Source organism: Sinocyclocheilus grahami, unplaced genomic scaffold (genome assembly GCF_001515645.1).
Source record: "Sinocyclocheilus grahami isolate Dianchi unplaced genomic scaffold, SAMN03320097.WGS_v1.1 scaffold940.1, whole genome shotgun sequence".
NCBI lineage: Eukaryota > Metazoa > Chordata > Actinopteri > Cypriniformes > Cyprinidae > Sinocyclocheilus > Sinocyclocheilus grahami.
In genome coordinates this window covers 287,180-314,407 of record NW_015506119.1, presented here as the reverse complement: position 1 = coordinate 314,407, position 27,228 = coordinate 287,180, and the positions used below count along the sequence as shown (strand labels likewise).

At 37.3% G+C, this 27,228-nt stretch overlaps 2 protein-coding genes across 2 annotated transcripts in view; both read left to right on the top strand.

Annotated features, from left to right (window-relative positions):
• The window catches only part of LOC107564494 (collagen alpha-2(VIII) chain-like), a 53,716-nt gene extending 37,076 nt beyond the window's left edge, over window positions 1-16,640 (top strand). The window contains exons 2-3 of the mRNA XM_016249589.1: window positions 8,649-8,813; window positions 12,461-16,640. Coding sequence (XP_016105075.1) covers window positions 8,666-8,813; window positions 12,461-14,373 — 2,061 coding nt within the window. The 5' untranslated portion in view covers window positions 8,649-8,665 and the 3' untranslated portion in view covers window positions 14,374-16,640. The remainder of the gene's footprint in view (window positions 1-8,648; window positions 8,814-12,460) is intronic.
• Window positions 16,641-17,459: 819 nt separating this feature from the next.
• Window positions 17,460-27,228, top strand: part of ptp4a2b (protein tyrosine phosphatase 4A2b) — a 43,544-nt gene continuing 33,775 nt past the window's right edge. The window contains exon 1 of the mRNA XM_016249588.1: window positions 17,460-17,588. The gene's annotated coding sequence lies outside the window, so the exon portion shown is untranslated. The remainder of the gene's footprint in view (window positions 17,589-27,228) is intronic.

Genomic DNA, 27,228 nt, shown 5'->3' with positions numbered 1-27,228 from the left:
ACAAAACAGAGCAAAGTGGAATGCTATCTCCCCATAAGAATATAGGCAAAATACCTGTCTACCATAACCAATCGTGACCTATTCCTCCACAAAATTACCTATATGTACAGTTTCCAGCAGAAATAAACACTAGATGCAGGAAAAGTTTTATTCCTTTTCACAAAATTATAATTATGAGTATCAAAGGCATATTTTCACACGAATAATAAAAACATATTTTTGTGCAGTTCATTGCATAATACTGTGTTATGATTTTAAAACACTTTTCTTTGTGTGCAAAGAAAACAAAAATAACTACTTTATTCAACAACTTCTTCTCTTCCGTGTCAGTATTGCCGCACATTCATGAGAGCACCACGATGCTTACATGTTTATCACATTATCTAATGATACATAGTGTCTTTCCAATTTTGTATTTGTTGTATTTAGATTCCATGTTAGTAGTTTGCTGAATCGTTGCTGTATGCAATGCTAGCTAATGCATTAGCAATGCAGTCCCTTGTTTATCATGCTAAAGCTTTAAATCTAAAGAGAATGAGCAATAAAAGGTCAAGTTGATAGAGGAAACTGAACCATATGTTCAGTATGGTCTCAGACAGGGCACTCCAGACACCCTAGTGGCCAATTTCTGATTAAACCTAAACAGAAAGTCATATAGGAGCAACTGTGCTAATGGTCCAGCTGGTGTAACCTAAACACTCACTTCTTGTGCATGCTACATGTGTGTCTGTACAAGAAAACACGCTGCTGTATGCTGTAAAGGTATGTGCATCATTCGCACAGCCAAGAAATCGAGACAGCTACAATGAATAGTGTCTGTTATTTACTGTGTCAAAGAGAACATTTCCTCTGGGGGAAGCTAGAGGGAGCTTCATCTGAGCTACCTGAGAAAAACGTTCCCACAGAATCCACAAACCCTATTTGAATATGTTAAACAGTAGAAGTGCAGCACTTGAATTCACTGTTTAACTGTCAGTTAACATGACAGGAGTGTTAGCTTTAGGGCCATTGCATAACGTCTATGGGGCCCTTGGCGCAGGCAGTAAAAAAGTGAAGGGTGAGGAACAAAATGGCAGCGTAAACAGCTTAAGTCACAGCAGGACCCTGACAGCATTTAAATGGATGATTTATTGAACGATTCTGTTAAATGTTGTCACAGTGGGGTTACGGCTGCATATTACCCGTTGGCTTTTGAGACTTGCTCTGTAGGTCAATGTGTCTGAGAAATGCTGTCTAAGAGCCAATTTAGCCAAACCTCCATTTTAATATCCACACTGAGCTCAGGTCATGGTGGCCGCTAATACACCATGCAATCAGAGAAAGTAAGAGTGCAGTGTGTTGAAAATGAGCACCACGTTCTTAAATGTTTGCGCACTGTATAGTTACTAAGGTAGCCGATTACATAGAGGAAAAAGGAGCGATATAAGATTGGCAGACAGGGAGGCGGTTACAGGTTAAGCACCGTTCACTCCCTCCTGAGATTTAACTTGTGCTGAAAAGTTGATTTATGGAATAAAACTCTCAGACCCAATTTCCGCCTTTCTCACTGACTCCATAAGCATGGTGCCTATCAAATTGAAGTGTGCCTATACTGTGCAAACACACACATGCTCTTGCAAGCCACTCACAGACACACTTTCATTTATATTAACATGTCTCTAAGTTCATAACACTATTTTCTTTCTGGATTTATTATTTGCAAATGCATTATAAAAACAATTCACTTGAAGAAACCTCTTGTATGATGAGCATGTTTTAATTTCTAACGTAAAATTATTATTTTAAAATTTTATTTACTTTTATTATTTATTTACTTTTGAGTAAAAAAAAATAATTTTTATCAATATTTTTTAAATTTGAAATGAAATCATTTTTATTGTTATTGTTATGTTTCTATTATTATTGCACACATATTATTATTATTATTATTATTATTCATTCACAAGTTACACAAGTTAAATTCATACATACTTGAATACACCACTTGTATGATGAGCAAGTTTTAATTTCTAATGTGAAATAATTTTGTAAAATGTACTTTTATTATTTATATGCTTATTATTTATATTACTTATATTTACTTGTATTTATTTACAATTTGAAATAGAATTGTTTTATTGTTGTTGATATGTTTTATATTATTATTGCAAACACATTATTATTATTATTATATTCATACGAGTTAAATTCCTACATATTTGAATATAGCCTTGTATGATGAGCATGTTTTAATAGTGAAATTATTATTTTTTTATTTTTTTAATATTATTATTTATTTACTTATATATGTATTTAAAATTTGAAATGAAATCGTTTTAATGTTAGTTATATTTTATATTATTATTGCACACAAGTTTTTTTTGAAGAAATAAATATATATATATATTCTTACTGCTTAATAATATAAATGAATTCATATTAATTAAATATTTATAATATAAAATTATTAACTAAATTAACATTAACATTAATGTTTATTGTGTTTTTAGTCTCTTATTGTTTTTTTTATTATTATTAATTACTACTTATTTATTTAAAATTTAAAATTTAAATGTTTATTATCATCATCATCATCATTATTATTAATTATCCATACACATAATATTTTTATTTCTTTGAAAAAAAAACAGCTTATTAATATTTGAAAACAAATGTTAGCAATATTAATTTTAACATTAATATTTGTCTTGTTTTTAAGCTGTCAACAATATTATATGAACTTACACACCTGAGCGGTCTTACACTGGGCCCTGTGGGCTGTTTGTGGGTTTTAATGGAGAACCAAAGTGTACATTTCACAACCATCTTGGAAAGAGCCATCTGTTTTAAGGTGATGAAAAGTGGGAATAGCTTTCTTTTGAGCTGTTTACTTGTGGCTCACTCAGTTTTGGTGTCTTGGTTGCCACCTGAGCTGCCATGTTGTTTTTAGAGATTACTGCTAGTAGGTTTTGGCCCTGGAGTGTTTTGCTTAATTTTCTGCCAGCGTGCAGTAAGAGTAAGTGGTATAGTGAAAAGTTATGCATTATGTGTTTGTTTTTTCTGTTTTTGTATAAGGACCTGTATGAGAACATTCCACTTTCTGATTTGAGTTTTACAGCTCTGGTTAGACATGAATTACACGGATATGCTTTTAAAGCTCAATTTCGGTCTTGGTGAATTATTATTCCCTGTTATTTTCTGATTTGGAGGCCGACTTACTAAAGGAAAGCCATAAAGTTTGTAATGTCTGGGACGAATACTTTCTTATTTCCCTTTCTGCTCTTACAACAATTTCTGTTTTGAATTTTGGTGTCGGTTACCGTAAATTCTTATGAACAACTTCTTTATAAATCTGTTCCCGATAAACCATAACCAGCGTTTGCTTTTTTATTGTTCTTTCGGGTGGTTTTACCTTCAATGGTTGTGACTGGTTTTAGTTACTCAGAAGCTCCTTATTTTTTGTGTTATATGCGTTTGGCAGTCGCCCATCCTTATGTGCATATCGATGTTTTAGACCTCAGCTGTGCGCTGTAAACACAGAGAGTGCACATGCATGGCCGAGCGCTTGGCCAGACGGATTGCGTGAGACTTTTTTATTGCGTCTGCAGAGCTTTTCAAGAAAAACATTAGATAAACAGATTGTGCAGGCTTGTGGAACAGGGGTAATGTCTGATTCTGATCGTTTCGAGTATTAAGACGCCTGCTCAGAGCAGGGCACATGGTCAAGAACGTCTAAATTATCCTCCCCACAATACCACAACCCCCAAAAAAGCCTCAGCCACCCGCCCCCCTACCACCACCAACGACAGCCAACTATTCAACAACTAACCAAACTGGCTGCACCAGCAATGCTCTCAGTCGCTTTCTGTTTTTGCCTATTTTATGTTTGTCTGACTCTTTCGTTCTCACTCTTGGCCTCCCTGTTTTCCCTGTGACTTTTGATAGTGTTTTTCCTGGAGTGGGAAACGGCTGCATGTGAGAACTAGGAGGAAGCGAGTTTTTTATCGAGTGTAAATACAGATGCTCACACAGATGTGACTAATTATACAGGCTCGCTCATGGTTTTTGGGACTGCACATCCTTATGCGGCAGTAAAATAAGATGGCAACCGCAGCGCTATAAGCTCACGGTGGCGAAAAAGCATCGCACTACACTGTACACCGTAGGAGGGCTTCAAGGTCGGAGCAAAGCCCAAAATTGTCCTGCTGGAGCCAAGCAGAGCCCCGAACCGAAATTCCAGTAAGAACAACAATAAAAATGAAAATCGAAAATGATAAAAGAGGGAAACGCCAGTGAACCGCAGTGAATTAGGCAAAGCAAACAGGCGCAGAGTGCCCCGTTTGGAGTCTTGCTGATTGGGAAAACACAGCGAGACTGAGCATGTCTGGATTTTTTTCCCCCCTCATCTCTCTGGCCAGCTATAGTGCAGGAGCTGCAGTTGGACCAGGTTCCCTGCAGATGTGGTTTAACATGGACATGTGCTCTGCCATACTTTTCTTTTTTGATTTTCACTGATGCAACACAGGCACAAACTAAATGTTGCTAACTTTCCACCATTTGCATGCTGCCTTTGCAGACTTCCTTTGAAGTAAGCACAGGCATTTCATGTCATGACAAAGACACTTCATATACTATAAGTACACAAGTGAACTTTGGTCTTCCCTTATTAATTCATTTTTTTAAATATATTTTTAAAGGAATTTGTTTGTTTGTTTGAGAACTGATAGATATGTTATATAAACTGTGGTTTAATATAAAATTAACCTAGCATGAAAAGCAGCCCCTATATAAATGGGAATTTTGGCCCGTCTGGCATTAAAGGTCTTGACCTTTAATTTTTGTAATTTTAACATTTAAATTTTTTTTATTTTATTTTATTATTTCTCATAATGAAAAAATATTTTCATATTACTTTGACATAAATGTCAAATTGATATTGAATTTATTGTATACATTTATTTAATTATAATATTAGTGACCAAATATGATAACATCAAATGTATAATATTTTTTATAATTTAGCATTAAATACATAGTCCAATTTAATAGACTATATGTGTGTGTGTGTGTGTGTGTGCGTGCGTGCATGCGTGTGTGTGTGTGTGTGTATGTTTATTGCTACGGGGGAAGAAATCGTATTATTTCTCATAATTAAAAAATATTTTCATATTACTTTGACATAATTGTCGAACTGACATTTCATTTATTTTAGATATTTATTTAATTATACTTGTAGTGACCAAAAATTATAACAACAAATGTATTATATTTTCGATAAACTATTTTTGATAATTTGTTAAATATATAATGAAATGTTATGTTTATTGCTAGGAGAAAAACTATCAACAGTTACACAAATTAATGTTTTATTGTATTTAGACATCCATAACCACTAACACTTACAAAAATATAAATAAATACATAAAAAAAAAAAAAACATTTGTAATATTTAGTCCACTCTCCTGAAAATGTTTCGTACCCTCATGGAAAGTGTCTCAAATGATTACAGTCTCTGATATGGTGCTTACAGGAGCTTCTTACTATTTAAACTGTGAAAAGGGTTTATATTTGAGAAAGGGGCACCATTAACCTTTGGTTAGAATTTAAAGAGGTTCTTGCTGAGCTGTGGCACTGTGGAGAAAGTTGATCTGACATTGTGGGTCTCCTGCTTGCAGAAGTCGGGCTGACTAGTGGGTTTCTGTGTTCAAACCTGTGGTTACGAGAGAGAGTTCAGCTGTCACAGAACATTGAAATAGGAAGTGAGGTAGGTTATGATTGTGTCTTGGCTTGGCCAGGTCCACTGAGAACGGCAAACCAAAACCTGTGAACTGTGAAGGCTACGGATAGGATGTCCATGTGCTTTTGGACAGAATTGAAGATCAGCAGACTTTAAGCTCCATCCCTCAGGCATCACAGGTTCAGCACTCTTGGGAGGACACAGTGTGCAGAAATAAAGGACTGGGAGATGATTCAGTCAATAAACTACCTGCCATATTCAGGCAGAGCCCAGGACAGCTCACCCAGGTGTGATGTCTAAAAGAGACCACAAATGGTCATAAATGAGTTGTAGGTCTTAGACCAGATTCTTAAACTGAATAATCTAATGACACTACCTGCAGAATTTCCTTATACAAAATAAAGTCTCATATAGTATTATATGTAACTAGTGTTTTATATTTGAAACAACCCAATAAATTCAAGACAAGGGGTATAAGAAAAGTTGGAGGTTATCTGAATTTATGGTAGTTAATTATGATGACGTTTAAGAACATTCAAGAATCTGATTTAAGTCTTTTAAAATTCTTAAGTTTTGACTTAAAAAAAAATATATCAATATTATTATTCTTATTAAGTATTCTTGGAAATAAATAAATATGTGTAACTTCTTTCTTAAGAAAATGTGTATTTATTTATTTGAAATATAGAAATATGTTTATTTCATATTATATATTAATTATCCTATATTTATTTATTTTATTCCCCACAAAATTAAATTCTGTCACCATTTACTCACTCTCATGTCATTCCAAACCGGTATGGCTTGCTTTCTTCTGCAGAACCCAAAATAATATATTTTGTGCTTGATTATATATTTAATTACAATATATATTTAATTGTTATAGAAGATTTTTTTTAAAACCAGCACTGTTTATATAAATTGAATTTAAAAAAAAATAAAACAGGTACTTTAATATTTCGTTTTCTCTCCTGAGGTTGATAATCAACATTTTATGAAGCTTACGAACACATTTGTTGAAAAGAGGGGAAAAAGATTTGAACTCACTCTCATGTTGTTCCAAACATGTGACTTTCCTAAAACAAGATATTGAGAAGAATCTAAAAATCTAAAAAAACGACATTTGGAACGACATTATTTGTTTATTTGTTATCATCTGTCAATGATGACAAATGTTACTTTTTGACTGAACTATTGCTTTAAGAATGTTTTAAGAATGTTTTAAGAATCAGCCCAGTTCTGATGGGTTTACAGGAAAAATGCTAAATGCAAAGAATAAAATGCAACTAAGCGTATAATCATGGATGATTAAGATAAGAAAATGAGTCAGCTTTTAAAATGGAAGAGAAAGCAGCAATTGAGATCAACTGGTATGTAATCCATGAAAGCAGGTAAAAAAAGAGACATTCAAGACAACTGCTGATGTGGATGTTAGACGCTAAAGAGAATGCAAGATTAGACAGAAGAAATCTGACATCCTCAATATCCCCACTGTTAGACCCTAACTTGATGCCATCAGCACCCCTCGTCTCCGAGCCAGTGGTCTGTCCCATGCACCTGATCAAATGTGTGTAAATATTTGGTGCGAGTAACATGAGGATGAAATTATCATTCCTTCCTGCAGTAAATTAAAGCAAACATCTGCAGCTGTCTTGGGGAACGACTGGTTAAACAAACGCTGAGGCACTGAGCCCTACCTAGGCTTTGGCATCCGTACCTCATCGCCCAGCCATAACTTGTGTGGGGTCAATAACTCTACCCAGTGACCCGTCTGACAGCCAGCCGTGTAGGAAGATCCTCTTGGCTTTTGTTGTAAGCATCTCTGAAGGCCCTCGAGTGAAACCATGTACGTCTGACAAGGCTGCTTTTCTGCACCAAAATACTGAACCCATAGATTCTGTGATTTTTCCACGAAGTACTGAAACAAGGCCTAAAATAACATTTCACTTCTAAAGTTTAACCTGAAGGGCTTTACTTCTGCTTTTTCAGTTTTGGACCAGTGTTAGGGGTTATTTTCTCAGTGTTTGGTAGCCTATATGGTAGCCGAGAAGGCCTTTCATGTGTTGTATCCCGTGCCAGGCATCGCTGATCAGGCTAGCACATGGAGAGCTGTTTATGTATGCCCCTGTCACTCAGTATTACACCTATTGGCAGTAATGCTGACTGGCGTAGGACTTTGAAATCCAACCGAGCACATTGGTAAGGCCAACATAAACGGGAATGTGAAGAGAAACTGAACAGGTAACCAAAAATGATTAGGAGTAAAGAACATGGAGTAAAGAACTCAGCCTTTGAAAGGAGATGAAAACATGTGCAGTGAGTAACGTTTGCCTGCTATAACACCCAGCAAAAAGATGATATTTCTTGGGCTGCACGATTTCCATTGGTGATTTTCCACCAAAATAAAAGTTTAAATTAATACATCCATAAATATTAGTATTGTAATTGTGCAGTTGCAATGTAACAAAAATATTACATTATTATTTTTCTTAAATATAACATTTCATTTACAGTAAAATATTATGAATAGTAATATTTCTTATTTAGTTTTTTAGAATTTTATATAAAAATAATAATTATTATTATTATTATTAATATTGTTGTTGTTGTTGTTGTTAATAATAATAATAATAATGATGATGATAATAGCCATACTGATATATAATCACAACATGTTGGCCACATTGTGCAGCCCTACAAACAAGCACAGCAAATTTGGAATTGTCTATCAAATTTTAAATCACAATTTTTATTAGCAATTGTATTTCTTTTTCCCCCCAAATCATGCAGCCTCATTTAGCAGCCTTATTAGGGTTGTGAAAGAGTATAAATAGCCTTAATGTGTTAAATATGGCCTAAACACATTTTTTTTTAATGATTGTTAGCTGCTTGATCTAAAAGCAGTGAATCAATGATCTTTCTCTCTTTGCAGTTTGAAAGCCAGTGACAATGCTGACAGTGCTCTGTGTCCTGCTAACGCTGGGGAATCATGCCCTGGGGGCAGGTTACGCCCCCATGCCTCAGATGAAATATGTGCAGCCCATGATGAAGGGGCCTGTTGGGCCACCCTTCAGAGAAGGCAAGGGCCAGTATCTTGGTAAGTGTTTGCAATTAACAAAATCATCAATCTATCCATCATTATATCTTTTTCCTATCCATCCTACCATACATTCATATTCATTCATTCAATTTCGTTTTTCTTTTTAAATACAGTATATTTTAAAATCAAATTTTTCCTGTGATGGCAATTTTTCCTGATTTGCTGCTCAATAAACATTTCTTACCTTCTTACCTAAACATGCTATTACCTTTTTCACTTTCCGTATTTCTCAGCAGTGGAAGTCGTTATAGTTGGGTAAATTTCTGTAGTGGTGAATGGGAGGCTAGGCCTACAAAAATATTTTTTTTTACAGAAAAAATTTTGCACAAAAGTGGCACAGTGGTTTAGTTTATTCACCCTTTTAGGCCCTGGATGACTGAGATTCTTCAGGGAGAGAAAGAGTTGAGCCAGAATTCTGTCAGACTGAAGCACTGAGATGAACAATAAGAGAGCACAAGAATGGTTTGCAGTTCACTGACTCCTCTCCCCTCTATGATATACGAGAGGGCATTGTGAGAGTGTCACAGAAGGAGAAAGAAGAGGGAAAAAAGGGACAGGGTGGGGTGAAGTCACCTTCCTTCTGAGCAGTATATCACAGGTTATAAGATGAGATGAATAAAAAGCAGAATGAACTGGTGAAACGTTAAGACAATAAACACAATAAATAAAATTTATGAATGATGCAGTGCTAATTGACATACCATTTATTACAGTACAGAAACTATAAAATATATTTTCTACCTAATTCTGTGCAGAAATTTGAAATAATTGTTTGTAGTATATAAAACAATCATACAATTGCCATTAGGAAAAAATATATAGATTACAAATGATTGATTATTGTCCAGCAGGGTATTTGATTTCTTATAGCAAATTCAAAGTAAGAGATAAGAAAAGAATTCCTTATAAAAAAAAATTTATAATAATAATATTACATACATAGCCTACATTCATACATACATAAAATTTATGTATTTGACATTTCTGTCACTTCTGAAATGATGGTTACGCCCCTGGTGTGACAAAATGTTAGCCTATACATAATACTTTTAACGCTCTTTTTTTAAATCTTGGCTTACATAAATTTCTACATATGCCATGTCATGCCATAGCATCATTAAACTAGTGTTTTTTTCTCTCTCTCTCTCTAACCTATGGTTCTCTAACCATAAAGGTTGCTGTGCAATTTGCCCCCTGACTAAGCATTTGAAGAATTTAGGGGAAGCATTTCAATAATCCTGTGAATGCACTTAAAGAATGCAGAATCGAATCGTTAATCGAATCGAATCGAATCGAATTGAATTGTGAATCGAATCGAATTGAATCGTTCTGAATTTGCAAAAATTGTTCTTGAATCAAAATCGAAAACCTATGAATCATGAGAATCGAATCGATTCGCTACCCAAAGATTCACAGCCTTATCACAGGTCCATATAGTCCAGACCTGAAGGGAATCAAAGGGTATGTCAAAACAGTGTCAGAAACAAGCAGGAGGGGTCAAGAGAGTCTTGAGCTGATGAGAAATCCAGGATGCCAAATGAAAGCTGTTGTGATGTGCTTAAGATACATAGGAGGTCTCTGTTTCACAGGTAAAGAGAGAAGGATAGAACACTGCAAAGAGAAAAGAGCAAGAAGTGGTCAGGTACGTTTTCCTTGGATGTGATTGGTTTAACTGCTGCTGATAGGTCAACTTTTAGGGATAGTTCACTCAAAGAGGACAATTCAGTCATTTACCCACCCTCATGTTTTTCCAAACCTGTTTGAAAACACTGTTCCGCTGAAGGAGGAATGTCATACAGGTTTGGGCAACATAGGGGTTAGTAAATTATGTAAATAATTATTTTGCACATATAGCTCACATTGTTTATTATGGTTTATTGAACTGCAATTAATGTACTTAAAGTTTGAACAATTTAAACAAACTAAAGTTAAGTGTATAGGAGACCTTCAAGATCAATTAAGATTCAAAACATCTCTAAAGGAAAGCTGTGTGCTCACTACCATCTAGTGGAGAATGGAAGACTTGCACTGAAACTTGCACTTGCACTTTTTTTTTGAGAAGTGTTTGTGATATTGCACTTTGCTAATCCAGTTGAAACCTAAAACTGTTTAATTTTCATTAAAAAATAAACAAAAAAATACTAAATAAAACCTGCTATTGGGTATAGATAACCAGCCTCTCTAAAATACAGAGCCAACCTCCCTAAAACAAGTCCTCCCATGAGCATTTGTGCTGAAACTATTGAGAGAAATATGCTCAGTGCTTTTTTTCCTGCTGACCATTTCTAAATTAGACTGACTTCTGTCCAGTACCAGTATTTTAGGAAATTCCTTGTAGTTGTCTGTTTATTTTGGAGCATGAAGTTTAAGGTGGCACAGTGATTGTATCAGGTTAATTAAGTAAATGGAATTTATAGAACATGATTTTTTTATTGTGTAATTTTGTATTTATATATTTATGTGTAAAGTGTAATGATATAAATTATTCCTCTAAACCAGTTGAGACATATGTTGAATACTAGGTCTATGCTATAAATCATTTTACCACTTGAGGGCGCTTCACAAATATAGTATACTATTCTATTACGTATAAAGATGAAAGTTTAAGGTGGCACAGTGATTGTATCAGGTTAATTAAGTAAATGGAATTTATAGAACATTATTTTTTTATTGTGTAATTTTGTATTTATATATTTATGTGTAAAGTGTAATGATATAAATTATTCCTCTAAACCAGTTGAGACATATGTTGAATACTAGGCCTATGCTATAAATCATTTTACCACTTGAGGGCGCTTCACAAATATAGTATACTATTCTATTACGTATAAAGATGAGGACATAAAAAATATTTGCTAAGAAGTGGATGGATAGATATATATTAGGTACTCAAGGGCCAAAACATCTATGAGATAATTATGGTACATTATATTTCATTTAACTTGTTGTTTAAATATATTCCTCAAATAAATTACTTTAGAAATGACATACTAGAAGCCCAACAGTTTGTGTTTGTGTGTGGTACGGTCTCTGAAGTGAAAAGTATAAAGCACATTTTAACATTGGCCAATTTTGCTGAAGATTAGGCTAAGGATTTGTCTCTCTCATGTTGATGCCAAATGGGCTTTTGAATATGTCAGGATACATCTGTCATAAGGTAAGGCTAAATGTAATGTAATGTTAATTCTGAACTCGTCTCTCAAAACTTTTATTGAGAACTGAAGTGAATGCATCTTTGCAGTGTTTTCCTCACTTGCATAGTTTGTTGTTCCTAGTACAAACATGGCAGTCAAACGTCATCACTGCAGTTCCCTTGCTGAAATTCCAGTGAGGTCAAATGCTTTCGAGAATTTTGTCCTTGTCCTTTGTTTATGTTTTGTCCATAAACACATTCATTTTCCCCTGTAGGCCTTCATTGCATACCTGTGTAGCTGCCATTGAGCAGACACTTGAGCATAATGTTGAGTAAAACACAATGCATAAATGTAGTCTCCCTAGCACTTTAGTGTCCCCTCTACATGGAAACAAACAATATTTTTTGATGGCACAGTGATTCATTGACAATAAAAGTTGTGTCTTTATTGGTAAAATCTTCTTTTATGAATTTAGTTATGAAGTTATTAATTTTTCTTTTTTTATTGCAGAGTTTCCACCCATGATGGACATTAAAGGGGAGCCAGGTCCTCAAGGGAAGCCAGGACCAAGGGGACCACCTGGGCCTCCTGGATTACCAGGGAAACCAGGTATAGGAAAAGCTGGTCTCAATGGTCAAACAGGTCCTTCAGGGCCTCCAGGATTCCCTGGGATTGGAAAACCAGGACTACCAGGGTTACCAGGAAAACTAGGACCTAAAGGACCTCCTGGACTCAATGGTGAGGTTGGGCCTCGTGGAGAGGTGGGTCCACGTGGACTTCCAGGTCAGCCAGGACCACCTGGACCAGCAGGTCTGTCGTTGAACGGCAAACCAGGGTTACCTGGGACTAGAGGCCCATCAGGGTCAAGAGGTGACCCGGGGCCTAAAGGCGGACATGGTATTCCTGGTGAACAAGGACCAAAAGGGGAAAATGGCAATGGAAAGCCAGGTCCAACAGGTCCCAGGGGACCCACTGGCCTTCAAGGACCTTCAGGACCTCCAGGTGTTCCTGGGTTGGGTAAACCAGGGATTGATGGGCTGCCTGGACAAGCAGGGTCAAAAGGAGATAAAGGACTTCCAGGAGTTCAAGGTGTCCCAGGGGAAGCTGGTCCTCCTGGACTACAAGGTCGGCAAGGGGCAGCAGGTGTGGGAAAATCTGGACTTGATGGTGCTCCAGGTAACTCAGGCCCAATTGGTCCAAAGGGTGAAGTTGGCCCCAGAGGAACTCCTGGGTTTCCTGGCCCCCCTGGCTATGGTAAACCAGGGCTTGTAGGACAGAAAGGAGATAGAGGTCCTGGTGGATTACAAGGATCCCTTGGTGACAAAGGAGAACCTGGGATGGATGGTCTACCAGGAGATACAGGGCCAACTGGACAGCCAGGACTTCCAGGTCCACAAGGTCCTATGGGTCTTCCAGGGAAACATGGGATGCCTGGTCTAAAGGGAGAGAATGGCCCACAAGGACCTCCGGGCTTGCCAGGACTTAGAGGAGATCAGGGTCCCAGTGGGCTCTCAGGAAAGCCTGGCCTGCCAGGGGATAAGGGCCTTCCTGGTCTCAACGGAGCCACAGGCAAACCTGGACCTAAAGGTGAACCGGGTCACATCGGACTGCCAGGTAATCCTGGTTTGATTGGGGGACCAGGTCTAAAAGGTGAGAATGGGTTAACAGGACCCCCTGGGCCACGTGGCAATTCAGGGATCCCTGGACTCCCAGGCCCCACTGGTCATATGGGACCTCAGGGTGTTCCAGGGTTGAAAGGCGAACAAGGTCCACCGGGCCCCCAAGGAATTGGAAAGCCTGGAGACAAAGGTATGCCTGGTCCACAAGGACCTCCGGGAAAACCTGGCCCTCCTGGATTTAGCGGTATGCAGGGCCCTCCAGGTCCGCCTGGATCTCCTGGGCTTCCCGGCCCACCAAATGGTGATATAAATCAGTTAGCGGTTCAAGGACCAAATATTGTAGGAGAATCCATTCTAAAGCCAAATGGTGAGAAACCTTATTTTGGTCAGGCTGAGCTCTCTGCCTCTGTGGCTCCTGCTTTTACCGCCATTTTGACAACACCATTTCCACCATCTGGAATGCCGATCAAATTTGACAGAACTCTGTATAATGGGCAAAATTCTTACAACCCTGCCACGGGCATCTTCACAAGCCCACTGCCTGGAGTCTACTATTTTGCTTATCATGTACATGTAAAGGGAACCAGCCTGTGGGTGGCACTGTATAAAAACAATGTGCCAGCCACATACACCTATGATGAGTACAAGAAGGGCTATATGGACCAGGCATCAGGTAGTGCAGTACTGGAGCTGAAAGAGAATGACCAGGTTTGGGTGCAAATGCCCTCTGACCAAGCAAATGGGCTCTACTCCACTGAGTACATCCATTCGTCCTTCTCAGGTTTCCTCCTGTGCCCCACATAACGGTCCGTCACAGCGGAGAATTGCTTGCTCAAGTGACCTGCAGTAACATCTGTGATAACAGCGACTAGATTACAAGAAAGACTTGCTGAACGACGGAGAGGCTGAGTTTGAAGCAGAAGATGGAGAATTCATGCTGTGTCTCTGTTTTCACCCTCTCTTTCAAATGTCCAATTTGATCATTGTTTTACTTTCAAGTGTTGTCATTTTCTGCCTATATGATAATTTTATTATAACTGTTATGTTATTTTTGTTGATGTTGATGTATTGGTGTTATTTTATTGATGTTGTTGTAGTTGTTGTTGTTTATCGCAATCAGACTATTAAGTACTTTGCAATGTGTAGGTAACCATTTAAAGACTTACCCATGTGACTGCACACGTTGCCAAATGTTCTGACTCCCATTGAGCTCCATCACGTTGACTCTGGGGTTGTGTGTTCCCCTGGTTGTAGTCAAATTCACCTATATCTTTCCCTCATATAACACAGGCTACTTGATTTGTGCCACATTTCACATTTTAGAATGCAGACATTCTATACAGCATTGTTATTGTATTTGTATGTTTAAATACATCCATAATTTAAAGAATAATCTTCAGTTCCATATTGTTTTTTTCTTATTAACGCCAGACAGGTGAATATCTATCTGCTTTAGTCATTAGGTATGTATGTTTTGTTTGATTTACTGTGTTAAAGCAGAAATTATGTGCTAATCTGTCTGTTTCTGCGACAACTACATTGTGTTTGAGAGTTATTAAGGAAAAATGTACTTGATGATTTACTGAGTTCTTTGCTCAAAACATGCCAGGTTTAAATCAGTAGTGATCCTGAAGGCCTCAAGAGGACTGCTGTACAACAGTGCCTGCATTAACAAAACAAATATGCAATTTCTGTGACACTAATTCCATAAACTTTCAGAAAAAATTTACAAAAGCTGTCACTAGGGTGGTAACCTTTCAAAGGGTACACCTTTGTGCCTTATTTTTTCCACATTACATACATATTAGTGCCTCAAGTGTACATATTAGTACCTTTCAAAAAGTGACACCTTTGTACCTTTATTTCTGAGAGTGTACTTAAAAAATCATGACATCAAAGCTAATACATAAAATCTTAGGATAGCCTAGAGTACATTGGTGAGTAAGGGACTACTAGTAGATTGAGAATATGAAAATATAATTCTGAATTTTTTATGTAACAAATCATTTCTCCAACACAAAATCCAAACTACTGCATTGTGTACTCTAAACGTTTTACAATCTCTGACGCTTTTCTAATTGCTGCTTTAACAATGACACAATTGACTGATTGTTTTTTACATTCTTCTGAGACTTGTAATTACACAGACATGATTGACATTAACATGAGTCAATGCATGTCCTAATCTTTTACATTTTGACAAAAAGTTACATGATTTGGATAAATCACACCCACTGCTCCAGTGGTGTTTATGAAAGGTTAAAATGTAAACATCCTCAAACAAAGAAATAGTTCCTTGCACATTTACTGAAGTGAATGAAAAATAGCAAATGAGGCTTGAAGTCCCTCTTGAAAGACATTTTCTTACTTCTGTTTGTTTGACCAACATGTAGAATTATGAAACCTGAGGAGTATCAGTACTTAAATGCACCCACTCACTGAGGTTGCCCATTCAATACACAGTTACATGACATTTGTTCCATGACATTGTTCAGATTATTTACTCTTGAATGATGTTTTGACACCAGATCTTTCCTATTTCAGCATGTATGTGATCTTTTTATTGTATATTAACACTGTGACTAATATTTTCTTTGATGAGTGTATATTGCGCAATGGATTTAAGATTTGAAAATTCGTTGTGCTGCAATTTAGCAAAACTTCTTAGACTATGTTGCTTCCTTTTGTCAATTTAAAACAAACTGGGATAAAAAAAAGCCTTGATTCTGTTTCACGGGATATTTGTTCATGTTCAATCAGATTAAAAGAAACAACCAATCCCATTTGCACATAAATTTAATGAAGGCATATTTATACATTTGTGAACTACCGAAACCCTGTACGAACAAATAACCTTATATTTAAGAGCATCGAGGAGTTTGTAGTACACACTACCATTGTTTTTCTTTCTTTCTTTCTTTTATGATGTATCTATCAATCTATAGGACTTTTGTCATACTGCATTCACTTTATGCAATCCGTTTTGGGTATTAAATGCACTCTTTGATTGAACATATTTTGTCAGCTCGTACAAAATCTACAAGTACTTGACAGTACTGATGCAACATCAATAAAGACTTTCTTGATCAAGGGTGTCTTTTGTTGTTCTCTTTAACTAATAAGACCAAGGCTAATATGTGAATTAAAACCTAATCTTAAAATCATTACCAGTGGCATATTATAGGCCCATGCTATAATACTTAAGCCCACATATTTACAGTGTGTAGGTTTTGTTAGGCGGAAGAATATATGAACAAAGCATATTTTTCAGCACATTCAGATTTGTACAGAAATGCGTGACTAACACTAGGGGGAGTGTAGGCTACATCCATTTGAGTGTTCCTTGCAGGGTCACCTGTGATCATATAAAGGTGGCTAAACTGCTTCACAGGTATCACACCTATAAGGATTCATCCACCTTTAACTTGCTCTACATTTTGTGAATATATAAAACAGTTTCAAATCTAATACTTCCAAATGAGGTGGTCACACATTTGTTTTCTTGGATTAAATAATCAATATTTAATGTTCCACAAAGTATTGGACTAAAGTCCTCGTAATATCTACATTCTTGGATTAAGTAAACAATATTTCATGTTCCACAAAGTATTGGAATAAAGTCCTCGTAAATATCTACATTCTTGGATTAAGTAAACAATATTTCACGTTCCACAAAATATTGGAATAAAGTCCTCGTAAATATCTACATTCTTGGATTAAGTAAACAATATTTCACGTTCCACAAAGTATTGGAATAAAGTCCTCGTAAATATCTACATTCTTGGATTAAGTAAACAATATTTCAGTTCCACAAAGTATTGGAATAAAGTCCTCGTAAAACGTCAGCAGGCTCTTGCGCAAAGATGACGCAGTTGCTGCCCGACTCCTCCCCCTTCAGTTCATCTCAATTCAGTTTTCACTGAGAACGACAAACACGACTTCACCCTCACGGCGGTTACGGCTCTACGTGCACTTTCTCCGGGGTTTGCCAAGGGATTTCAATGTTTGGCCCGTTCTTTGTAAGTATCCGCTATTATCACTCGCCTTCCGCCTCTAATATGCCAGGGAGACGTTAATAACGACTACCCGAGACGCTTGTTTGACCGTTTCTAGTGTAGCTGTGAAAGCTCGCGCTTCAGCCGGTGAAGGAGCTCGCGAGGGTGGCAGCCATTTGCCCGCGTACGTTTGAACGGAAACTCCATACTGTTTTATTCGTTTTGACGGCTAGACGTTTTTTTAACGGGGTCAGAGACAGTTTGTCGGTCATTACTATATTTGTTGTCGATAAATGAAAGGTCTGGGGTTCTCCTCAGGCTGTCCAGCTTTCCTGGAATGCGCTGACTAGCCGCTTGCTAGCGGTCTCATCACCAGTGTCAAGAAGTTACCCAGACAGTTTATAGCTGTAATTATACATTTAGATAAATGGTTAATTCTGTGTCTGGACATAAAACGCAATGGTCACTTGGTAATTTTTCACGGGTTGAGCGGCTGTGAGGGTCAGAGAGGTTGCGATTGAATTGTTAGCCAGCGAGCTAATGTTATTACTGTCAGTTCAGTCAGATAACAATTTATCGTCACACTCCAGAATGAGAATGTTCCTGATTTCAGTGGTTCAATGGTTATGCCAAGCGTGGAAGAGTAGAGCCATTAATTTGAGTTTCTTTTTAGTGTAACGTTAGCACAAAATTTGCCACACAAGCCTTGCCAGTTCACGTGCGTGTAATTAGTTTCTTTTTATTCACGTTTGCTTTATTTTAACTGTGAATTTGACTTATAGTTTCCCCTTTGAAGTATGGTCGACCCGTGATCGTTCCCGTATCCAGCACTTGGTTAAACTGTAAGCTGATGACCTAGCATTAGACCTAAACTGCGTAGTAAACTAGTTGGTAAGCCATCAGTATTGAAATGTCAAGCTTGTAGAACAGGTAAGATGATGTATGGGTGGAATCTGATTCCAGCAGATTCCCAGAATGAGATGCTTATTGTTGGCATGACATAACCCTAAATGTGGTATTCAGGTGCCCTGTGTAGTATTTTATGAGTCACCTGGCTTCAAGCTCCACCTGTTCTCATCCTGTTCCTGTGTAATTAATACAAGGAAACTGTACAGGTGTTGGTCAGTGGCTTATGCCTTGTTATCTTTTGGTGCATTCGCACGGGATAAGCGAAGCCTGTGATTTTACTGGAATTTACTGACTTATCTCCCGGATACGATGTCAAGGCTTTGAGAGTACCGTTCTATGGTTTTCTTTTTTTTTAAAAAAGAAAAGAAACTAATATAGTTTCACACCTTTTCATTTACATTTCACCAGGTTAAAATGGCTTTATGCTTGATTTATTTGTAACACGTTAACCTTAACCTTTTCAGCTTTCTCTTTCTGCAAATTGTATGGTGTAGCGATATGACGGCACCCAAAATACCATCGAACACTCCCAACGCAGCTCCATTCTTCTCGAAAGATGAATAAAAAGGTGCACATTTAGCAAAAGCCTCGAATAATGATAATACGACCCGCCGAATGCTGGCCAAATCACAGAGATGCCGATTCGCACGGTATTAAGATTACAGACAACCTCCGCATTTATTACAAATGACTGGAGGTCACCAGGTAATACCAATGCCGTGCGAATAGGGCTTTTGAGATGGACATGCAGGCATTCCTGCCAGAATCTAGAAGTTGTCAAATTGCCAGGTGGGAACAAGTCAGGACATGTTTTATTGCTTGCGGTATTTGCATAATATAAGGAGTGATTTCACCTGACATGACAGGGTTTTTTTTTTTTTTTGCTTTTGTAAGGTGAAGCTTAGTTGTTTGTAGTGCTGAAACTGTGACAAGTTTGCTTTTTATCGCTTTGACCTTCCCTTATCTACATTGAATTATAAAATGAATACCTTTGTGTGGGAATATTTATTGGAGAAGCAATTTATAGGTGTCTGAAAATGATAACGCTACAGTGTGTTTTATCACCATCAATGTACATATATGGACGTTTCATTGGTAGATTGACAGAATGTTTATGTGTGCTACATTGGGACAATTGTAAAGGTGACATATCATGAAAATCTGACTTTTTCAGGTTTTAAGTGCTATAATCAGGTCCCTGGTGCATCTACCAACCAAGGAAACGTGAAAAAGATTAACCCAGTAACTTTGTTTTGGTAAGCCTTTTTCTGCAAGCGTCTGAGAAAACGAGCGCATCTGATTTCGCTCCCTTGGTGACGTGGCAAAGGGATCTCATTATAATATTACCGCCCCATACTCTGTAAATTTCCACCCACGTCGCCGTTATTTTGATTTCGCAAGCGACATCGGTATACCAGCTTTAGTGCCATGGCGAAAGTTTGAGCAAACATGCTAACTGTTCTGTCTTTGTCTGCACAGAACACTATTTACAGTCCCAGCCTCAGAGGAGACAAGAGAGCAGTGGATTTATTGATTTATTTACTGTATATTGCTGCTGCCACACAGATCTAAAATAAACATGCGATTTATTTCCCAGCAGCTTACCTTCACAGTCATAACCGACTGTTTTTGTAACTCGTGTGTGTTTTTAACATAAACTTGAGTGTGAATGAGAACTTAGTTTAGTACTCACATGCTGTGACAGCTGTTTTCTGTCCTGTGCTTCGTATGTGTGCACTCAGAAAACCGTATATCAGAAGTTTAAACTCATATGGTTTAAAACGCATGATTTCAGCGCGATAAACATGATATTCAGAACCAAAACAGATGTTTTTAGCAGGTCCAAGCTGTAAAGGAGCAGCTCTATTCTGGAAAAAGGGGCGGGGAGCAGCAGCTAATTTGCATAAGAAACAGGCCCGAAAAACAGCGTGTTTGTGCTTCCACTCAAAATAGGCATTTTCAAAATGATATAATAAATGATCTGTGGAGTATTTTGAGCTGAAACTTCACAGACACATTCTGGGGACACCACAGACTTATATTACATATTCTAAAAAGGTGCATAATATGTCTCCTTTAAATGAATGTGACCAAAATAACTTAAGTAAACATAATCTTGGATAGTTGCCTTTTTATTTAGATCCTTTCTGTGCATTTTCTTGAGGGACAACTAGGTTATTTTGAAGTGACCACATTTTTATTTTTTAAATCAAAGCTAGCTGACATCATGATGTGGTAATGAAAATATACAGAAAACTAAGTTCTTCACTATATGTAATTCAAATGTTTATTGTCTTAATCTTCATTGTATCGTCTACCAATACATTGTTTCATGGCACTTTTGTTTTTATTAAAATAGTATTACAAAAGCACTTGCAGATCTGTAACTAGGCTAGGGCTGCAACAACTAATCGATATTATCGATTATGAAAATCATCGACAACGATTCTCATTTATCGATTAGTCGGGTCTGCCCACAGTGCACGTCCAACTTCAGCCAGTGGCATCAAATTACAGCACTGAATTATGCATCTTTATGGACAAAATGCATCTAAAAATAGTGGAGGAAACAGAATGAGATGCTGCGGGAGTGTCACGTGATCCAAGCTGCCCAAAACATGAGAATTGTTTATTTTAAGCTGTAAGCTAATGCATTAGCGTAATGGCTTGCTCTGTCAGGCGCTTTGGCAGATGATGCATGTGCGTCCTTAGCGCAAAAACTTTCAGTTAACGGTCATATCCTTATGTATAAATGTCACAAATTCACGAGAGAATTTCCATTTTTGCATAAAGGTCCGTCGTAAGAGTCTGTGTTAAGTTTTAATCTTTACTGAATGAGCGGCGGGCGCGTGCACGTGCACTAGTGTTAATTTCGTTAACGAAGACTATGAAGAAAAATGTTCGCTGACAAGCTTTTTTCCCACGACTAAGACGAGACGAAGACAAGAGGACAATAAGGTCAATAAATGATAACTAAGACTATATCAACATGCAATTTCGTTGACGAAATAAGACGAGACTAAAATGTATTCAAAAAGATAAAAACTTTACCAAAAACCTCTTTTTATTTTCATCAAAAAAAGGAGACAAAAAGTTATTGCAGACTGCTCTACATGCCTCTACTACGTGAGCTTTCATGAGTGCGGTTGCCTGATATCAAGAGTTCTAATCCCTGAATCAGAGCTTCGCTGTTAAATTGATACATTTTCTGCCCAGTGTGTAGTGCTGGGCAATATGGCCTAAAAAAAAAAATCCGATTTACGATTTAAATGGATTTTTAAAATCAATCTGCAGATGACAAAGAAATTGTTCAAAACAAGTTTTAACTTTATTTTGTTTTGATTTTCCCTTCTGATATTTGATCTGGATTTGATCTGGATCTCCCCCTTGGGGTTAAAGTGCAAACAGAAACAACAAGCCAAAAAGACAAGATGGCAGGCCCTGCCATTGTAAACAGTGAAAATGCAACATAACGTAACACAACATAAAAAGTAACCTAACATTCTTATCATACCGGATACAGTTTGTAAATGTTTGTAAGACTGTAGGTCAGTGGTCTTCACTATTTTTTTCATGAGAGCCGCACTGATAGGGCAAAGTCAATCAGAGAGCCACTTTTCCCGTAAAGTATCAAAAGTTACATCTAGTCATAAATAGCATGTCTTTTTATCAATCTGTCATCCCTGATATGCAATGCAATGCAAAAGGGGCAATCATTCTTTATCATTTACCAGTCAAATTTGTATCTGAGACCAGATGATTTTTAAAAAAAAAAGCAGGATTACCTTAATGCTGGAAAGCCTTAAGTTATTATTATTTTTTTTTATACTAGCCCATCATGTATCTAACCATCCAAGTGCACATTCGGAGTTAAGAGATTAAAACTGGCAACTCCGCAGTGAGTTAGTGTCATTGATGTTGGACAGGGCAAGTGTAAATATATTTTCTAGTCTATATTTCCATCTTGTAAGGCCGCTGTATTATTTGTAATAGAGCAGACACTGTCTGACCTTGTCTACACACCGGACGCGGCGACAATTGTCTTGTAAAGTATAGCTTGGCGAGCAGCGCAATAAGTAACACTGCTGTAGGTTGGTTTTTGGCGGGGGTGCTTGTGCTGCCGCGGTCTTGTTCATTTCGTAGGGCGCAACATCTCTCTCACTCGGCAGCATGCCTCTGTTTGAGGTGCTGCAGTGAATTGGTCGTACTGCTACCTTTGCTAGCAACAGACTTCTAACACACTTTGCAGTGGGGTGTTATTTGTTCTGCGTCTGACGCCGCAAAACTGAACCATTTCCAAATTACGGATAACATTGTGCCTTTCTTGGGAACGATTTCTTCCCTGCTCGCTGCCATGTTGTTTGTGTATCTCTATGGCAAACGTGCGGGGGGAGGGCTGAGCCCATTCGGAACCACGGGAGCCCAGAAGGGAGCGTCGGCGGATGTTAATAAAGAGTAGGGATGCACCGATACGATACTGGAGAAAACCGATTTTCATTCAAACAAATCGACGTAAACTACACATTGAAGTTAATCGATAAAATAGATTTATCGCCCAGCCCTACCTCATTTTAAGCAATCTGGCAACCATGCGCACGTGCTCGCTCCTCATTGCGGAATCGCCGCCGCCCATGATCTGAAAACACAACAAACAAGCTGGAGTTTAGCGATCTAATGGCGCTTTTCCACTGTATGGTTCGGTACGGCTCGGTACGGTTCACTTTTTGGGGGTTTTCCACTGGGTACAGTACCTGGTACCTGGTACTTTTTTAGTACCACTTCGGTTGGGGTTCCAAGTGAATCGTACCGTTACCAAAACGTGACTTATAAACTCTGCTGATCACGGATTGGCCTGGAGAGAATCATCACTAGCTGCGTCACTGAATTTGCGACACAAACACAAAAGAACCGCTAGATTTAAATCAGCACAGCCAGCAAAGGATCGAACGCAACTGTTTTGAACGAGCGCACCTTTTTTTAACAACCAAAAAGTTTTGTTGTCTGTTGCGGAAGAACAGACGTTCCTCTCGTTTATCGCAGAGGAGCGGATCCAGCGAGAGCTTGATGGGGCGACGCAGAATGAAAAAGTTTTTTTTAGGAGTCATGGTAGTAGAGGCGGCGCAACTATAACGACATGTGAATAATCCCACCCACTCTAAAGCGGTACTGAACTGCAGTGGAAACACAAACCGTACTGAGCCGTGCCGAGCCGAGTCGTACCACGCAGTGGAAAAGCACCATAAATGAAAGCGTCATTCTGCGTTCTGTCATGAGATCTCGACTGTATTGTATAATAAATAATAATAAATGCACTTACTCAATCGCTGTTGTTTTAATAGAGAAATAGGCTATTGCAATTTTGGAATTTTGGAATTCATTACGATTATAATTTTGAGAAAAAAAATATTTTTATCAGTTTAACCATTATATAGAATGACGAAAATGGGACTAAGATTTCATTGACTAAAACCTGACTAAAATGCTCATACATTTCATTGAATAAACAAAAACAGGTTGTCTAAATATGATAACTAAAATGTACATTTGAGTAAGACTAAGACTAATTTAAAAATGGCTGCCAAAATTAATACTGTTGTACGGTTAATTAATAATAATTTTATTGCTAAAAATGTCAAGTTTTCATTGACTAAAACTAGACTAAAATGTTGAGACTTTTACCCCCGGTTTCACAGACAAGGCTTAAGCCTAGTCCCAGACTAAAATGTAATTCTGAGCTGTTTCAACTGGAAGAAACTTGCACCGACTGATGTTAAAATATATCAGTGCCTTTGTTTTGTCTCAAGATGCACACCAGCAATGTTTTTTCTAAGGCATGTTAATAAAAAATTACTGAAATGTCCTAATTGAACTATGGCCTAATCCTGGCTTAGTCTAAGCCTTGCCTGTAAAACCAGGCCTTAGTCGACTAAAAATTGACTAAAACTAAATGTTGAGACTTTTACCCCCGGTTTCACAGACAAGGCTTAAGCCTAGTCCCAGACTAAAATGTAATTCTGAGCTGTTTCAACTGGAAGAAACTTGCACCGACTGATGTTAAAATATATCAGTGCCTTTGTTTTGTCTCAAGATGCACACCAGCAATGTTTTTTCTAAGGCATGTTAATAAAAAATTACTGAAATGTCCTAATTGAACTATGGCCTAATCCTGGCTTAGTCTAAGCCTTGTCTGTAAAACCAGGCCTTAGTCGACTAAAAATTGACTAAAACTAATTAGGAAAAGGTTTACTAAATATGATAAAAACTAACAAGGAAATTTTAACACGGGACTAAGACTAAAATGAAAATAGCTGACAAAATTAACACTAGCGTGCACGCGCATCAGACAGACGGAAAACGGAGACAATTAATAATCAGCGCAAAAACATTAATTGTGCTGAAATATCTGTTGTTAAAAGTTAAATCGAGGTTTAAAGGTCAACATGCATTGCGAGTATTTTATGAGAGTAGGAACTGTAAGGGGATAACAGCGTGTAATTGTCTGAATATAAATATCAGACACTTCAAATCCACCTTTTACAGGATAAAGAAATTATAGGAAGACGTGACTGTGATCAAAGTGAACGTGTGTTCCTGCAGAACATTACTCTTACCTATTGGTTACAACTGAGTTTGTGATTTTTATTCATCTTTATCATCTTTATTATTTTATTTTTTAATGCAGAGATTTAAACTATATACATATAACTATACACAATGTTTAAATGTATTAAAACAAATTTATGTAAGGTTTTTAACAAATTATGGCTTGTGCCACTGCTTCTCTAAACTAACAGTACTGGTGATTTACCAAAATAATTTTTTAGCTTTCTGTAAAGGGTTAGTCCTCCAATATGTTGTAAGCTCTTTAGAAACAGTAGTAGGCTATTTCTAATGCTATAATATAATTATAGCTGTTATCTATGAAATAAAGGCAGAGCACTTTATAGTGTTTTGTTTTTTATAGTGTTACAGTCAAAAAGTACATAAATAATGCCAGCAAGAATGCAAGCTGTTATGAAGGGCATAGGAGGCCTTTTTTATGTGAATAAATACTATTTAGTTGTTTAAGTTTATTTGCCCAATAAATGACAATAACATTTTTGGATTTAAACAATTTTTTGACAGATTCCTAAAATTCCTAAAATGTGTTTTCTCTTTATACGTTTATTATTATAAACATTTTCTCAAACGTTTGTTTGAAGGACATTGGGCAGAATGTGGAATAGTGTTTTTGTCAATAAAATAAAAAAAGATTTTTTCTTTTTAAATCAGATTAATCGACCAACTAATCGATTATCAAAATGATCGTTAGTTGCAGCCCTAAACTAGGTTACGCTTTGTTCCATTAACAATCAGTCAGTATTTAGACACATTTAAGTTTCATGAAGTAGGAATACTCCTCACTAGTTATGATAAATTGCTGTTATAAGTCAGATGTTAACTCCGTTTTAGTAACTGCACTAATGGTTTAGGGAGTTAATTCAGTGAAGGATTTGCCAGATTAATTCAAAACGAAATGGAGTGTGACTGTGAATTTGGTTTTGATTAATTAAAAAAGCAGCTTATAAGAGTTTTGTTCATGAATCAGGCTGTTGTACTGCTTTAGCGCTAGTTTTGAGTAGCAATTAGGTGGGTTTTGTTGTGAAAACCTGGCAACCCTGGCACGCTACACGCGGAAATGTTTGAAAGCGTATGAACCTACTTCAGAACGGCACATGGAAATTACTCAAGCAGTAACAGTGTTACGGTGCATTTCATTACTGAAGACTTCGACCTTAAGATAATATATATAATAAGGTAACATATAGGGGTGGAACGCGCATTCTGGCTTCCCAATACATTACAACAACAGCTATAGAAAAAAAAACGTGGACATAGCAATTAGGTGGGTTTTGTTGTGAAAACCTGGCAACCCTGGCACGCTACACGCGGAAATGTTTGAAAGCGTATGAACCTACTTCAGAACGGCACATGGAAATTACTCAAGCAGTAACAGTGTTACGGTGCATTTCATTACTGAAGACTTCGACCTTAAGATAATATATATAATAAGGTAACATATAGGGGTGGAACGCGCATTCTGGCTTCCCAATACATTACAACAACAGCTATAGAAAAAAAAAACGTGGACAAACCATTCACTCTTGTTCAATGTGAATGCCGTATGCTGGAATATGAGCATTTATTCCATCATCACCCGGGTGCTGATAGCACACGCACAGGTGAGACCTGAACAGTACACGTTGATATCTGTGTTTAAGCTAAACTCTTTTAAGCTTTGCCAGTTTAAACATTTAAGAGCCAGAGGACGCGAGCTCGTGCACGAGAAGATTTGTGCGTGCACTCATCCGAAGCACACAAACCCGTGCCTCAGAACGTGCGCAAATATTAAGCTTTCTCTGAAGTATTGTGTTTAAATGGACAAGTCACACAAAAATTGTCAAAATTCCCGTCTTGGTAAGTATCCTATAGCAGGCATAGCCGGCTGAACGTACTGTATCAGTGCATTCTCTTAAAGTGACAGCACTTTCTTAATATCAAACAGCATCAACAAAAAAATTACTCACTGCTCTTGATCTTGATCTTTAATCTGTACAGTCAAATATGCAATGCTGTTTTACATTTCATTTCGTAATTCAATTTCTGTACCTGAAAACGAATGTTAGACCTACCTAAAAAGTAAAAAAAATCACTGTTTATTTTTTTTATATCTTTACTCTATTGTAATTATTTGTGCTGTTGCTTGTAGTTAGAT